We start from the raw sequence: 16,226 nt of genomic DNA, 5'->3' as shown, positions 1-16,226 counted from the left end.
CTCGCGGGCAAAAGCATAAGGATTGGTTATCGGTATTACTCTAAGTTAATCTTAAAAACTATAGGGAGATCCTCCGCAGTCCAGTTGTTGAGTTTTCACCAGGGAAATAAGGACGAATTCAAGCCAAAAACTTTCCAAGTCTGTTGTTTACAGTGATCATGTTGGTGAACAATCCTCTCATGGCTTCGTCAAACATGTCATGGTCTTTCATATGTTCTTCCTCAAAGATTGAATTAGTTAATTGTTACCCAACATCATATACACCTCCAAACTTGAAAGTGTTCTTTAGGTGAGGAAAATATATACACTCCAAAGAAATATCTTCTCCTCTCAGTCTGGCTCTTCTTACTTCACCTTTCTTTTTCAATTCTTTGTTTGTTTGTTAGAAGTCAAGCTTAAACCCAAGCCCAAAATAATCATTCTTCTGTATGACAATTTTAGGGTGTAAAGTTCCTTTCAAATGCCTTACCAAACCTTTTCTTGTTCTGGCCTCTCTGCCCAGAGTCCCTAGCACCGTTATCTTGGAGCAATTAGGCAACCTTGGGCATAGAATCTTGCTTCCCTCAGTAATGAAAGTTGTATTGATGAACTCTAGGGCTCGAAAAGAACACTCCAAGGCATCTTCATTGGGCTCTAAGTATGGAGATCAATTGTTACAGAGGTAATGATATCTTCCTTGTCCCCAAGGGTGATTAGTTGTCCACCAATAAAAAAATTTCAATTTCTAAAGAAAAGATGAGGGGTATGCTCCTATAGAGTGGCTCCATGGTCTCTCTAAAAAACAGTTGTATGTCGGGTGAATATCCATTACCATAAAATCAATGTTATAAATGATAGTCCCTATCAGCAGTGACATCTCACTTTTTCTCATCACATCCTTTTAAGTTCAATTGAAAGCTCTGACAATGTTTTAATAGGCCTTCATATGTAAAGTATCTAGATATTATCTCTGTAGAGTGGCCATAGGAATGGCATTTAGTGCATAATTATTGTCATTAATGATATTCAGGGCTTTCACAGATCTCATTCTACCTTTGGGGATCTCGTCATTGATGAAAGTGATGTAGTTGTCACCAGCTATATACCCTACAAATTCTATCCAACTTGTTGACAGATATATCCTCGGGGAAAAATATTCGGTTCAGCACCTTTAACAAGGCATTACGATGTACTTCAGAATTCATCAGTAAATCTAGTATCGAAATTTGTGCATGCTGTTTGTGTAGCTACTCAACCACACTGTATTCACTATGCTTTAAGAACTTTAAGAACTCTTGTGCTTGAGCCTCAGTCACTGGTTCATTAATTGTTAATGAAGGTTCATCATTACATATATTCGACACCATTGTTGTCTTTTTTTGCTTTTATCTTCTCGCCTTCTTTCTAGGTATCGATAAAGTGACATACTTCTTTCACAATCTTAACTGTTGGTCTTCCTTTTGAAACTGTATTTGCTTCTTCTACTACCTTCACTCTTTCAATTGACCTTGCGTTTTCTGGCATGGAAATATTGGCAGCGTAATTCCAAGGAACCTTGTGGGTATCCTTAAATGTAAAAGGTAAGGGACCTTTAATTACAACCTTTAGGGTCATTGACACTGGGTTCACTGCTCTGGGTCTCACAATGATGATTATTGGCTTGCTTGCTCCATATTTAGGATTGAAGCTCTCTAATGTACAAACATCAATTTCTCTTTTTCCTTCCTTATTCTCAAAAAACTCTATTTCTTAATTATCCATCATGGTCTGAATTAAGCTATTGAATTCAAAGAAGAATTGAATCTCATGGCCTTCCTAATGATGTTATGCACAATAAATTATACAATTATGGGGCTTTGGCTAGGAATATTATCTAATCAAACCAGCATTGAACAATTGCCTAAATACCTAACTCAGAGGTGACTTGATTTTCGAGACATCTTTCTTGATTCTTCTGCTATCATTCTCATGAATTGTATTCACTTCTTTGCCTCTATGGTTCGACAATGGGTGAGTTGTCGCACTTAGTGAGTTGAATTGACATCTATTTTCAAATGCATAACATTTTGTAATGCTTTATGCATATAAGATATAATGTGTAAATTTTGATATTGCATAAAGTATAATAAATTTGGATTTATTGAATTTCATGTGTTACTAACATGTTTTCCCATCTTTGTTGAAATTCAATATCTTTTAAGTATTAATTTTTTTTTGTGTCAAAATATTTTTTGAAATGTTTTTATCAAGGGGAACTTTGATTTTTCAAATGATTTTATGTTGATATTTTTGTAACTTACTTTCTAATGTTATCTTGAATTAATAAAGTGAATTATTTTTTATATAACAAAAAGGGGAGAAATATGGTTTAAAAAATTCAAATTCTAAAATAGAAGGGGTGAGTTTAAATATTTTTCAAAATTTTCTCTTTTTCAAGAAATATTTTGCTAAAGGAGAGTTCCAAAAAAAGATTTTTTTTCCAAAAGTTTTGTTATATCAAAAAGGGGAGATTGTTGAACCTATTGTTATATAGCAAATTAAGGGCAAAATATTTTTGGATTTGATTGAATTTATTTAAAGTTTTCAAAAATAATTTAAAGTCACTCAAACAAGAATTTGAACACAATTGTTCTTACAATATCGATATCGTATGAACAATACCAATATTGTTCTTGAGGTATCGATACCATAGATTAGAGAAGTACCGATACTTTATTGATAGTACCAATACTACATGTATTTTTTCAAGTTGCTCAAATTTCAATAAGAAAAATTGGTTACGATACTCCTGGAGTATCGATACTACTTTACATAGTAGTATACATACCATGAAACCCTAATATCAATATTGGTCAAGCCAAAAATGTCACTTACAACTAGTTTATTTAAAAATTATACTCCTTTAGATAGTACTGATACTCCTTGTGCTAGGTTGTTTTGTTTTACAAAAATTAATTCTCCAACGGCTCCAAATCATCCCAATGGCTAGAAACGATTAAAAAACTCATTCCAACTCAACATAAGAAAACTTAAAAAAGGTCATAACACCTATCCAAGCAATCTAGATCAAGAGAAAATCATTTCAATCTTTATTTTCTATGTTCTCTTGTACATAGTATTTTGAGCTTGCAAATCATTGTAGTTCTTTTTTGTGAGCTTAATTCTTGTAAATATATACTTTTAGAGGTTTTATTGTTTACATCTTTTTATTCTTTTGTAAAAAAATAGATTGGTTTTAGTTTAGCCTTTGAAAAACTAGAGAATAGTAAAGATTACTCTTGAGCCTAAAAAAAGAAAAAAAAAACAAATTACTAAATTTGTTAGAAATTCTTAATGTGAAGATAAAGTAGTGAATGTAGACTTCATTGAGCCACTATAAATTATTGTACAATTTTCTCATATTTTTACTTCTACATTCAAATTTTCTAAAGATCAATTCACCCCGCTTCACTTTTTAAGAGTTTAAATTCTACTATGATTTAGAATTTTCCAAATTTGCAGTTTGATTTAGATAAGAAAAGAACAAAGGTATTTCGATCAAATTCCTATAACCCTATTCCTAATCTACCAAGCATAATTTTTAACTAAATTGATGTTTAAACGTAAAAAGAAAAATTAATTAATTAATTAATTAATTGTCTGATTGAATTGAATTCCGAGGATCCTGTCGGTTCAACGTCCTTTACCTTCGCAGGGAACACGTAAAAACGGTTTATATTTGGATATAGTTATAACACATGCATGGATTCGAATAAATGCTCTTTGCTACAAGCCTAAAACTACCATTTCAACCCTATTTGTACGACTCCCTCTCCCAACATATACAAATCTATACACAAAACATGTCTTGTATAATCTACGCTAACATCTTCTAATCCTTTCTTTACCACCTTCCTTGAACTCGAATGATGCAACATCGGAAAAAAGCAGTGTAGAGCTGAGCAGCCACTGATTTTCCGACGACCAAGGAAGACGACCAAGGAAGCAACCGGAGTGGAAGATGAAGATCAGCTATGAGCCTCCAGTCATGAAACAGTTACTGCTACCAGAACTGCCCATTGCGAAAGGTATATCATGGACTAGAAACTTCACTGTACGAGTTCTGACATACTCGAGAATTTCCTGACACTCTTGTAAGTCTGATTCGCTAACCAGTAGTACCCATTCATCTTCATCGTCCAAGTACTTGAGCTGGAATGTCCCATACTGGATTTTGAACCTTTTGGCAACTTCTTCGAATAGTTGGAAGCACCCTGAAGATGGCTCGAACTTAAAGCGGACAGTATCGTCTTTATAAGTAGCTTTCACCGTGATTTTTGAGCTGCTGTCGACTGAAACTGTCTTAAGTTTTGTATCCTCTGCCTCCTCAAAACTCTGAGAGCTCGATGAACTTCTATGCAACATGGAACCAGAGCCATTTAAGGATTCTGTCATGCTTGACGTAGGTCGGTGGTTATGTTCAACAATCTCGTCATCTCTCTCCATTCGGATATCGATTTTATCAGCAGGAGCAGTAGCAGCAGCCAAAGAATTTGAGCTCTGAGACACAAAATGGTAGTCAGAATCCTCAACTTTTGGATCCCCCTCATTAAATCCCCACCTGAGACCTACTTGTAAATAAGAGCCAGTAGTTGCATTTTCTGAATTAGTCACAGTGCCAAAGCTAGCAGCCTGCAACGATCCCAAATCTAGACCAACCGACCTAGAGTCCAAGGTACTTTGAACGAGCACACTCCTTGCAGCATCTCGGTTGTTTACACCAACATAACACTCATTTTCCTCCATATTAACCACCAAATTTTCCCCATCAGGGCAAGATGCTAGTGGTGCAGATGATTTCCCTCGATCGACAGGTTCATGTATTAGGGTGGGAGGGTTATTATTGGAGAATACCAATGCTTTCTGGTTATCAACTTCTTGGATTACGGTGCCTGCTGCAACGAATCCTCCTGTGGCTGGATCAAACTTTAATCCTCCTTCAACCCCTTGCACAGAGTCAAGAACAGTTTGTATCTTTCGTAAAGATCGATTCACCTTGTTAATCTTCCGTGAAGGCCATCTCGAGATCCCATGTTGTCTGCATATCCTTTTCAGGGTAGTGGGGCAAACTACAAGGAGCAGGAAATCAAAGGTCAATCAGGGATTAAAATCTGTGGCACGGACAAGTGCTCGAAAATAGTGTTCTAACACTCGAGTATGTTCCGATGTTATACCGGCGATTCATTTTTCATTAAGTACATATATCTGATGCATATCAGAACATAGGTATAAAGATATGATCTTCCAACAGACACCTGAGTACGATTAAGATATGTAGGTATGTTATTACTAGTATTAATAACTATTTGCTAGAGTACAAAGACTCGTGCACAACTATTTCTAGTTGCATTTAATCGTGATACGCAAGCAACAGTTCTGCATTATTTACTTGATTGAGCCAAAATATATTTCAGTCATAATTTGATTCGAAGAATTTCCTACAGTACAAAAATTATGCTCAACCCTTTTAGACATCATCTTAAGAATCTAGAAATTGCTCAAGAATTATTAATAACTTAAAAAACCATACTACATGAATCATTCAAGAAGCTATGTTACTCTTGAGCAAGAGAATCTATGTTACTTGGGTTCAAGTACGCCGGATATAGGTATGTGTCCAACATAGGTAAATTTCATTTCTTTTTAAAATTTTCCATGCATTTTACAGTCTTCAGACTATGCATGTCCGGACACGCATTGGATACAAATATCATATAGAATTATTTCAAGAAAAATGAAGAGATTGGGTATTGCACGACCTTATACAGTAAAATCGGTAACAAATGTAGATAAATTTCACAAAAACCAGATCATAACGAAAAATATAATAATTAGTGATGCATATAAACTAATAATCTCGGGGCTTACCACCGATGCTTTTTGCAGCATCCTTCAGACTCCCGGAGAAGTACTGCTGAAGAACACTCAAGCTCACATTTTTTTCTGCTGTATTTCTCTTCTTTTCTATGATGTGCCTTTGTGGCCCGGTCATTGACTACAACAATAGGCCACAGTCCACACCACACCAGCCGTTAAGACATGAAAAATCAGCACCACTAAAATAAAGTTATGCATTCATACAGACAATCGCATAGTTATATTTACCTATTTCGCTTATTCCAATGGGTATAAAGTCTTGGATAATATATCTAACGATAAACGTTCACTCATTGTCAAAATGCATTGCTCAAATCAAATATCTAGAGTTCTTTATGTACAAAACAACGACGGATCCATTTCATGTGTTTCATAAGTCGAGAACTCAAATCATGCGTCAAAAGGAAAGAATGTTCAACAATATACCTGTTCAGGAGGGCCATCTGTTTCCTTCCCAACTCTTGCTGCATTAGATACATTCAAGGGAACTCTATGATTCGAGTTCATTTCACTATCTGCAGATAATGTTGTTTCCAAGCTCCGGGAAACAGTCATAGGGGGAAAGTTTCGGTCCGTTTCACTCTCAAACTCAACTTGTGTTCCTTCCCCGACAATTTCAGCATCTGAAACTGTTCTCAAACTCCGACAGATTCGTTGCATGGTACCAGAGAGATTGTTCAGTAAGAGTTTCTGTTCTGAACTCCCTGTCATGTTAACCGGAAGGAAAAACTCTAGTATATAATCATCGTCACCAGTGTACGTAATCCTCAGCCTGATTGCAACGGCAGCGTTCAGGTTGAACTTACGCGCATGATGGACAAGTGGATAATCATTTATGTTGTATGTTTTCACATCAGCAGAGAAGAATGGATGATTCGACTGAAGTGCTTTTCCAACTATACCTTGACCTTCTTCGAGATAATGTTCAACACAAGCATGTACAAACTCTTGCATCTCTTTGTCATTAACATAACATGCTGTATCTTCAATGCATAAGACGCACTTACCATCCTGAGCAATATTACCTTCTCGAACACGTACTTTTATAATTTCATCCTTAGCTTCCTCGGAGTAATTACAAGGAATCCATGTTAGAGCCAAAGGCAATCTATGCGCATGACATACAGCACGTAAAACATCAGTTATCTCAGCTAAAGCCGCTCTCTGATTCCTGGAGAGACACTGCAGAAAAAGAAATGAAAGGAGAGGGCTTAGAGAAAAGGTACCGTAATTGTGTGTGTGTGTGTGTGTATAATACAACATTAAAAACCATTTCAGTAACAGCCGAAATGAAATACAAACGAACTTTTAATGCACCTGGGGAAGGAGTCGAGGAGGAGCAGTAGTCCTTAAATTCACAGCCTGCAAATAATACAGATGAAGGCAAATTTAATGAAATCGGCCATAACATTTGTAGCAAAATCACTTGGTATACAACAATAGCATGGCACCAAAGGGCTAAAAGTTTCCATTTTGAATTTCAGAAGCCAGGCTATAAATTGATCTTCTAGTTGTCATCGACAAGCCAAATAATTCTTTTGGCCAAAGTAAAATACAAAGTTTTCCCTTTAATTTCTACACGAACGCGCATGATATTGCATTTGTAAATAGGTAAAAAAAATACTGCATGTCATGATTACAAGGTTCTCCATATTGCATTACATTAAGCTAGCAAAACTAAAATGTGTGTACTATTATTACATTAGATATTGCATTTATTTTCATGTATTACCAGGAAATTTGGGTATCTGTGTCGTGCTCGGGGTCATATATTTTGCTTTCTATTGCAGCAGAGTGGATGCAAAATATTACAACTTAATAGTAGCTCAACCGACATCATCAAGGCACAAGTTACATAGAGTATCTGTTATAAGCTACAAAGAGAGCTAGGTTCTTTGAGAAGCTATGTTACCTGGATTGGGATAAGTGTTAGATGAGGATAATTGGGATTTTGTTATAGCTTGAGAGAGAAATAGAGAAGAATAGAGAAAAGAGAACAAAGAAGAGAGAAGAGATGAGGAATTAGATTTTCATTCAAAATATGCTTGCTGATTCAATACAGGGTACTGGTTTTATTTGTTTACAATAGTACTAGGGAATCTAACTTTTCCAGATGGCTATCCTTGCTAACCGAATCTGCTATCTTCAGCAGAGAATGAGCTTCCACGTTTGGGTTGACTTCATAAGGCTTCTGGATCAGCTGGAATTAATTCTCCTGTGCCTCTCACGTGCCAGCTGATTCAAACCCCCAATCTCTTCCTTCAATCCCTAACCCTTGCCTCTCTATCCCCAATTCTTCTTCGATTCCTCGTCCCTCTTCTCCTACTGTGACAATACACGCCCCTTGAGATGATCCTTGTCCCCAAAGATCAAATGTGGGAAATTGACCTTTGAGAACGGAGAAATCTTCCCAGATATTGTTCGTTTCATCCATATTAGCCCATCGAACTAGTAGCTGAGTCAATGGTTTGTTATGTCGATTAACAATTCTTCTTCCCAATATTTTAGAAGGCTCGATTCTGAGCTGACCGTCTTCATCTACTGCAGGAGGATCAGTTGTAGATTTTGCAAATTCACCAATGTTTCTTCAGGAGACACATGAAAAACTGGGTGCAGTTAGGAACTCGGGATGTCTTTGGTATGTGTAGACGGTATGCTACTTCTCTAATTCTTTGTGCAATTTTGTATGGACCTTAATACTTAGCTGCTAATTTTAGATTTTTTCACAGTGAGAGGGAAGTTTGTCGGAATGGTTGCAGTTTGAGGTAAACTTCATCCCCTACTTCAAAAACACTCTCTGATCTCTTCTTGTCTGCCTGTTGCTTCATTCGATTGCTAGCATGTTCTAACTGTTGTTTAACTAGCTATCTAATTTCTTCTCTGCTGTGCATCAATTCACTTATAGTCTGTACATTTGATTCTGTGTGTCAGACCATTGTAGGAGGTTTGTATCCATATAGAGCCTGAAAGGGGGTGAGTTTTAGGGCAGTGTGGTAGGTGGTATTGTACCACCACTCAGCATGAGACAACCATTTGACCCACTGTTTGGGTTGAAAAAAACATAGGCCTCTTAGATACTATTCGAGACACTGATTGACCATCTCTGTTTGTCCATTTGTTTCTGGATGGTAAGCTGTACTAAATAGGGTTTTAGTTCCCAATTGCTTCATTAGCTCTCTCCAAAAGAGGCTAGTGAATGTTTTGTCTCTGTCTGAAATGGCCATTTTAGGCTGGCCATGGAGCTTATAGACATTATCCAAGTATAAATTAGCTATCATCAGCTGCAGAATAAGGGTGGGACAGTGCCAAAAAATGGTTGTATTTAGTGAACTTGTCTACCAGCCCCAGAATGCAATTTTTCCTTAATGATGTAGGTAGGCCTTCTATAAAGTCCATTGTAATTATCTCGCAGGCTTGCTGAGGAATAGGCAGGGGTTGTAGCAAGCCAGGTTTTTCTATATACTCCACTTTAGTTTGTTGACAAACTTCACAAGATCTTACATAAATAGCCACCATAGCCTTAAGTCTAGGCCAATAGAAATAAGATCTAATCCTATGATAAGTGGCCCGGGTTCCCGAATAACCTCCATGAGGGGAATCATGCAAGGTTTGAAGAATATGTAGTCTAAGAGACCCAACAGTACTAATATAAACTCTATCCTTAAATTTAAGGATACCTTTTGAATATTTCCATCTACGGTCAGCATTGGAATTGATATTCAAGATTGAAATCCATTCAGTAGCCAATGTGTCCTTTTTATAACTGTCCTCTACTTCCTGAACCTAGCTAGGTATTAATAAAGTAGTTCCCATAGCAAGAAATTGAGCTTGATCTTCCCACTGCCTAGATAAAACATCTGCTACCACATTAGATTTGCCTTTTCTGTATTGAATAGTGTAGTCTAGCCCCAGTAGTTTAGTCAATCCTTTCTTCTGTATAGTGGTAGTTAATTTTTAGTCCAAGAGATACTTCAGGGGTTCATGGTCTGTCTTAGTGACAAAAGGTTTGCTCTCCAAATAATGTCTCCACTTAGAGACTGCTAGTTGAATAGCAAGATATTCCCTTTCATAAATGGAAAAGACAGAGTGTCTAGGGCTTAAAGCTTTACTAAGATAGGCTATAAGTTTGCCATCTTGAGAAAGTACAATACCTATACCACCAGAACTGCATCTGTTTCCAAATAAAATCTCTTAGCAAAATCTGGTAGAGCTAAAACAGGGGCAACACACATAACTTGTTTTAGGTCTTCAAAAGCAGTAATAGCTTCAGGGTTCCATTTGAAACTGTCTTTTTTAAGCATCTGTGTCAAAGGTTTGCTGATGGTTCCATTATTTCTGATAAATCTTCCGTAGTAGCATGTTAAACCCAAAGGCCCACACAGAGATTTTAAGGATTTAGGCACATGCCAATTCCTCATTGCTTCCACCTTACTAGGATCAGTAGCCACTCCTGCAGCTGAAATAATATAACCCAAATATTCCACTTGAGTCTGTCCAAAGAAACATTTGGACAACTTGGCAAATAACTGGTTACCTTGCAAAACTTCCAAAACCATTCGCAAATGAGTAATATGGTCTGTCATAGTGTTATTGTATACTAGGATGTCATCAAAGAACACCAATACAAACTTTCTAAGGAAGAAGCTAAACAAATCATTCATTAGTGCTTGAAATGTAGCAAGGGCATTAGTGAGACCGAAAGGCATTACCTTGAATTCATAAATGCCCTAATTAGTTCTGAATGTTGTCTTGTAAATGTCTTCAGCCTTAATTCTGATTTGCCAGTAATATGATCTTAGATCAATCTTGGAAAAGTAAACTACCCCATTTAGTTTATCCAGTAGATCCTCCACCACAGGAATAGGAAATTTATCATTTTCTGTCATACTATTCAACTGTCTATAGTCTACACAAAATCTCCAAGTACCATCTTTCTTCTTGATTAAGAGACATGGAGATGCAAATGGACTTTTGCTAGGTTGGATAATCGAGGAGAGCATGCTAGCAATTTGTCTTTCTACTTCAGTCTTCTGATTATGGGTAAATTTGTAGGGTCTTAAATTAACAGGAATAGCCTCATGTTTGAGTAAAATAGCATGATCATGGTTTCTTGTAGGTGGTAGGCCTGTAGGCTCAGCAAAAATAGAATTATATTTCTCCAGTAGAGATTGGATTGCTGTAGGAATAGGTGGAGAATTCCCTGTCATACTCAGCATTACCACATGAACCAAAATATTTGAATCTGAGGCTGTCATTTTCAACAATGTTGCCCTTGAGATTTGATGCAAAGTATTAGAAGGTTGTAGGCCTTGTATAACAATATGTTCTCCCTGGTGTACAAAACTCAGTGAAAGTCCACCGAGATTGGACTAAACAATTTCATCCAGTTCACCCCTAACACCATATCACTTCCACCCAATTTAAGTAGTCTGAAATCATGTAAAAAAGAATGACCTTGCATTTGCCATTCTACCTTGTTGTCTAGCTGAGCTGAAAAGTTGTTGTCCATTAGCTACTGTAATGGCCAAAGGGTAAGGGGTAGTCACTTGAATACCAGCATCAACCCATTGGGGTGTTAAAAAACTGTGAGTGCTGTCACTGTCAATCAAAATGTTCAATGGCCTGCCTTGAATGGTTCCATGAATTCTCAATGTATTATGGCCAATGATGCCAGTAATAGCATTCATAAAGATCTCTAGGCTCTCCTCTTCTTGTAACAGTTGTTGATCTGAATCACTGGGTAAGGTTTCTGAAGATATAGCAGCCTCTTCCTCAATAATCATGTTTAAGTGTCTTGTCTTACACTGATGGCCTGGAGCAAACTTCTCCCCACTTAAAACATAGGTTATTTTTTCTTCTGTAGTCTATGAGGTTCTGTTTTGGAGGTTGTATGCATGTGCCCTTTTGTGGTAATGGTGGCGGATTTGGTTTAGAAGCAGGTATTGGGTTCGGGTAGGGTGGGTTTCTAAAAGATGGTCGCAATCGTTTGTTTTCAAATTCGACAAATAGCTCATACAATTTAGCTTGCCTGCATGTGAGGTTTAGTTCTTCAAATCGATCCTGGTAATCCTCCACTGACCCCTTCTGCACCAGTTTTGTAAACTCCTCTACTATATCAGCAAAGGATCTGTCACTGAACCTATGACAAAGATCTGCCGCAAACTCATGCCACGTCACGTGATGTTTCTGCATGATGTAGCCATCAAACCAAATCTCTGCTTTACCCATTAAATACATTGTGGCCACCTCCACTCGTTGATCGTCAGAAATACTACAGAGAGAAAAGTACTTAAGGCATTTTTGTATCCACCCTCGTGGATTGACTCCTTCAAGAAAAGGTAGTTGAATCTTGGGTTTATGCCACATCGTTCCCGAAGTGTTAAAAGAACCCCTTGTGCCTCGTTTATCCTCCTCTAGGCCAACTATATTGGTTGTAACCGCATTATTCTCACCCATTTGATTATCAGGTTTAAAACTAGTCATGTGAGCAGGCAAATCATCATGTTTAGACTTTAGAATCTCAGGTTCATCAGGTTTATATGTAAACTGGGACCTATCATTAATCACTGTGACCTTTACAGGTTTCTTCCCATCCGTTTTAGAAGTATTAACAGTTTGTACCTGATCATTAGCATATTGGTTATGATCTCCATTTTTGCCAGTCAGAATCTTCAAAAGCTCCTCCACATAACCCTAATTTGTAGCCAATCTAGATTCCAATGAAGTAATACGATTTTCCTAGTTTTCTCACCATTTTGGAGGTTTAGTTTCATCCTAAGATTGTTTAACCAAGGTCGTTAAATCCTCAAGCTATTTTTGTAGTGCAACAAGGTTAGGTGTTTCAGACATGGTTTGATTTTTCTTTGGCATACCAAACTCTTATTAATAGGAAAAAATGACTCTGGACACCAATTGTTATAGCTTGCGAGAGAAAAGAACGTAGGACAAAGAAGAGAGAAGAGATGAGGAATTAGATTTTCATTCAAAATATGTTTGCTGATTCAATACAGGGTACGGGTTTTATTTGTTTACAATAGTACTAGGGAATCTAACTTTACCAGGTGGTTGTCCTTGCTAACCGAATCTGTTATCTTTAGCAAGGAACGGGCTTCCACGTTTGGGCTGACTTTATAAGGCTTCTGGATCAGCTGGAATTAATTCTCCCGTGCCTCTCACGTGCCAACTGATTCAATCCCCAATCTCTTCCTTCAATACCTAACCCTTGGCTCTCTATCCCCAATTCTTCTTCGATTCCTCGTCCCTCTTCTCCTACTATGACAGATTTGCATTTCAACAACTTTTCATCAAATCCTACCTTGGGTTCTTCATCTACGACATTTGTGTCCAACATATACTCGGGCATGAATATCTGTTATAAGCTACAAAGGAAGCTAGGTTCTTTGGGAAAATATGTTACTCGGACTCGGGATAAGTGTTGGTATGCATAATTAGGCTTTGCCTTCCAACTTCTTCTCAAATCTTATGTGGGGTTCTTCATTTACGACATTTATGTCCGACATATACTTGGACATGAGTATGATGTACTGGTCCTCCAAATATATTATAAAACTTTGAAAGAAAATATGATCATAAACATGTCAGGAACATTCCTGGATTCAACAGTCATCCCAAGGCTAAATAACATAGCTTAAATCATAGACCTAGCTCCGGAGTTGCAATTCAAAAACTTGTTAGTATATCAGAAAATGATATGAACTTACACAAACGAAGAGTTTCCAGCAGAAAATGCATTACTTCCCATAAGTAAAAGATGAATTTGACTTAATATACTAACATATAAATATGCATGCCGTTGGAAAAACCAAAGATATCAAGAGATGTAGAATGGAAGAAACTCTAGCAAATTGTTAGTTCGTAGTCGATAATCTTCCACACATCATCCATTCAAAAGGATTTTAAAGTTTTAAAAATGCTAATATGGTAGAGAAGTCAGTGATAGAGATATGTTTCTAAGTTACAGATACCCTGAATTGCAAACTCTACAATTACAGAAACAGAAATATACTAACCTGGAGTGCAAGGCTGACATTTCTGATTTCGAAATCAAAATTGTGCTTTTCTTTCATAGTGACAAGTTCCAACACAGCACAACAAGACATCTCGGAAGGTTCAAAAATCGGAAAGGCAATAGAACCGCGGACTTCATGCTTAACCGCGTGTGGAAGCCGCAAGTACTCAACCTTACTGTAATGGATTACGTTAGAAGTCCACTCGGGAACTCGAGAGATAAAAACACGACCAGGAAGCCCAGGGAAAGAACCCGGTTTCAGTTCTGCAGAGAAGATATATGTTCTCGAGATTTCACGATAACCAGAAAGCATCTGGTCTAGCAAATATGGCTGATCCGAAGTGGTCAAGATATACTTATCTCCATGCTTAACTGGAACCCAAACTTGCGCCAAAATGCCCCCTCCAGATGACTCCTTAAATAAGGACAGTGCTCTAAGCATCCTCTCCTCAAGCGATCGTCCAATTGGCCTAGAAACCGACAAATTAGCCAAATCCGAAGAATTACTTTGCCTATTGCCACCATTATTTCGTCCAATACCGAATTCTGCATCTGCAGAATCCCCTGGATTACCAAAGTGTGCATCTGTTTGACGGAACACCATTGTATCAGAAGAATTATAAGAACTACCCATGTCACTTAATGCATCGCCGGCTTCGACAAAGGTACCGGAACTTTGTCCAGTAATCTGTAATGAGTTGAAAGAGGTGCAAGGCAAGGGTGGATGGGAGGATAAACCAAAGGAGGCAAACGTTTGATCTACAGTTGCAGGGTTATTACACAATCCAGCATAAGTATCAAAGTTCATGAGCTCAGAAAAGCTGAAAGGATCCTCGGAAACTGAATTCCGATTACCATCACCATCACCACCTTCCATCTGAGCTCTCGGCGGAATCCAACAACCATGAGAAAAGGGGAACTTCAATTTTTCATAAAATCGAAAACCCCTACCAACCTAACTTCAAATTATGAATCAGCAAATGCTAGAGATCTATGAAAAATCTTTCACTGGGCCTAACACTTCCACCCCTAAAATCTCCCCCAATATTCTTCCCAAAAATCGGGAATTTCCACAACAAAATAATCTATTTTCCCTCCTTTCTTAAACACCAAATTCAAAATTGCCAAATTGAGATTTACCCAAAGCCAAACTTCCCCTAACCTGAAGATACCTGCAAAGAAAAATCAAACTTCAACACTATAATATACACATGCAGGCATACACATATATATAATATAAACCAACAAAAAGAAACAAATTTGCAATGACAAATATAAATCACATCTTAAGCTAATTCACCAAAATATATGTTCTAAAAATAGTAGTGGAAAGCTCAATAAGAACTGACCTCAGAGAGCAATAAGGAAGATGACAATTGAAATTTCAGTCTTCAAAGCCGCCGCAAATCACTGCAAGAATAGTCCACTGCTTTCAATTAGTATTAGGTCACAAAACCCATCTTATATTCATCCAGTTATAGACAAATCTATCTATCTATATCTATCTATCTATCTATTATTATATATACACAGACAATAAATGAAAAGAAAATTTAGGTGTTCAAGACTCAGTGAACTATTCCCAATCAAAAATAAATACTCACTAAAATATTATCTAACAAGGTAAGATAAGAAATTCCCAAAATTAGAAATAATTTTCCTTTTTCGTTTTTTATTAAATTCAACTGAAATGAAATTCCAAAGACTAGAAGGAAAGAAAAATCTAAATTATCCCAAAATATAAAATTTGAAGCTCCATGAAGCTGTAAACATATATATATTTATCAAAAGAAACATAGAAATTTAGAGGGAGAAGAAGGAGAAGGTTACTATAAAAGGAAATCTTAAGGTACGACTGATTTTTATGTACGGGACAGTTACTAAAATTGGAAGTTTGTTTGGTTTGGTGTTTCTTGTTGGAGCTGAATTTAAGACATGTTTAAGTTATTAGAATCTGCTTCTTGACTGTAAATCTTGTCTTTGTTCTGGTTTTTGTGGCTGTGTTTTTTCAGATCCAAGAACATCACTAATGAATTAAAAAATAATGAATTAATGAATATTTAATTTCTAAATTTTAATATTTACAATAACATTCAAGTCAATGATATTTCCAACTGTTTTATCTGAATTTTTCAATTTTTAATTTTTCTAAAACAAATATAAATTAATATGTTTGACTCCACCTCAGCATATGGAATAAATCCTCCATTTAAGTATTCAAAGGATTGGGCGATTTTACCAAAAAAAAAAATCATAGACAGATTTTATTTATGTGTCAGACATTCTTTTAAAAAAATTTATC

At 36.7% G+C, this 16,226-nt stretch overlaps 1 protein-coding gene across 3 annotated transcripts; it reads right to left on the bottom strand.

The window, feature by feature from the left end:
- Positions 1 to 3,701: 3,701 nt before the first annotated feature.
- Positions 3,702 to 15,890, bottom strand: LOC120191333 (protein NLP9-like). Of its 3 annotated transcripts, none has more exons than XM_039194307.1 (7): positions 15,755 to 15,890; positions 15,274 to 15,334; positions 13,926 to 15,096; positions 7,213 to 7,257; positions 6,322 to 7,077; positions 5,887 to 6,013; positions 3,702 to 5,087 (listed from the first exon to the last, which is right to left on the bottom strand). In XM_039194307.1, the coding sequence occupies exons 3-7, from the start codon at positions 14,799 to 14,801 to the stop codon at positions 3,991 to 3,993; spliced, it is 2,901 nt and encodes a 966-aa protein (XP_039050238.1). In that variant the 5' UTR covers positions 14,802 to 15,096; positions 15,274 to 15,334; positions 15,755 to 15,890; the 3' UTR covers positions 3,702 to 3,990. The 3 variants fall into 3 exon arrangements, with proteins under 3 accessions (XP_039050238.1, XP_039050240.1, XP_039050239.1); XM_039194309.1 differs by having other exon boundaries at positions 13,926 to 15,086; XM_039194308.1 differs by lacking the exon at positions 15,755 to 15,890 and having other exon boundaries at positions 15,274 to 15,375.
- Positions 15,891 to 16,226: the final 336 nt, after the last annotated feature.

Source organism: Hibiscus syriacus, unplaced genomic scaffold (assembly GCF_006381635.1).
Source record: "Hibiscus syriacus cultivar Baekdansim isolate YM2019G1 unplaced genomic scaffold, ASM638163v2 tig00116965_pilon, whole genome shotgun sequence".
Taxonomy (NCBI): domain Eukaryota; kingdom Viridiplantae; phylum Streptophyta; class Magnoliopsida; order Malvales; family Malvaceae; genus Hibiscus; species Hibiscus syriacus.
This window is presented reverse-complemented; position numbering and strand designations above follow the sequence as displayed.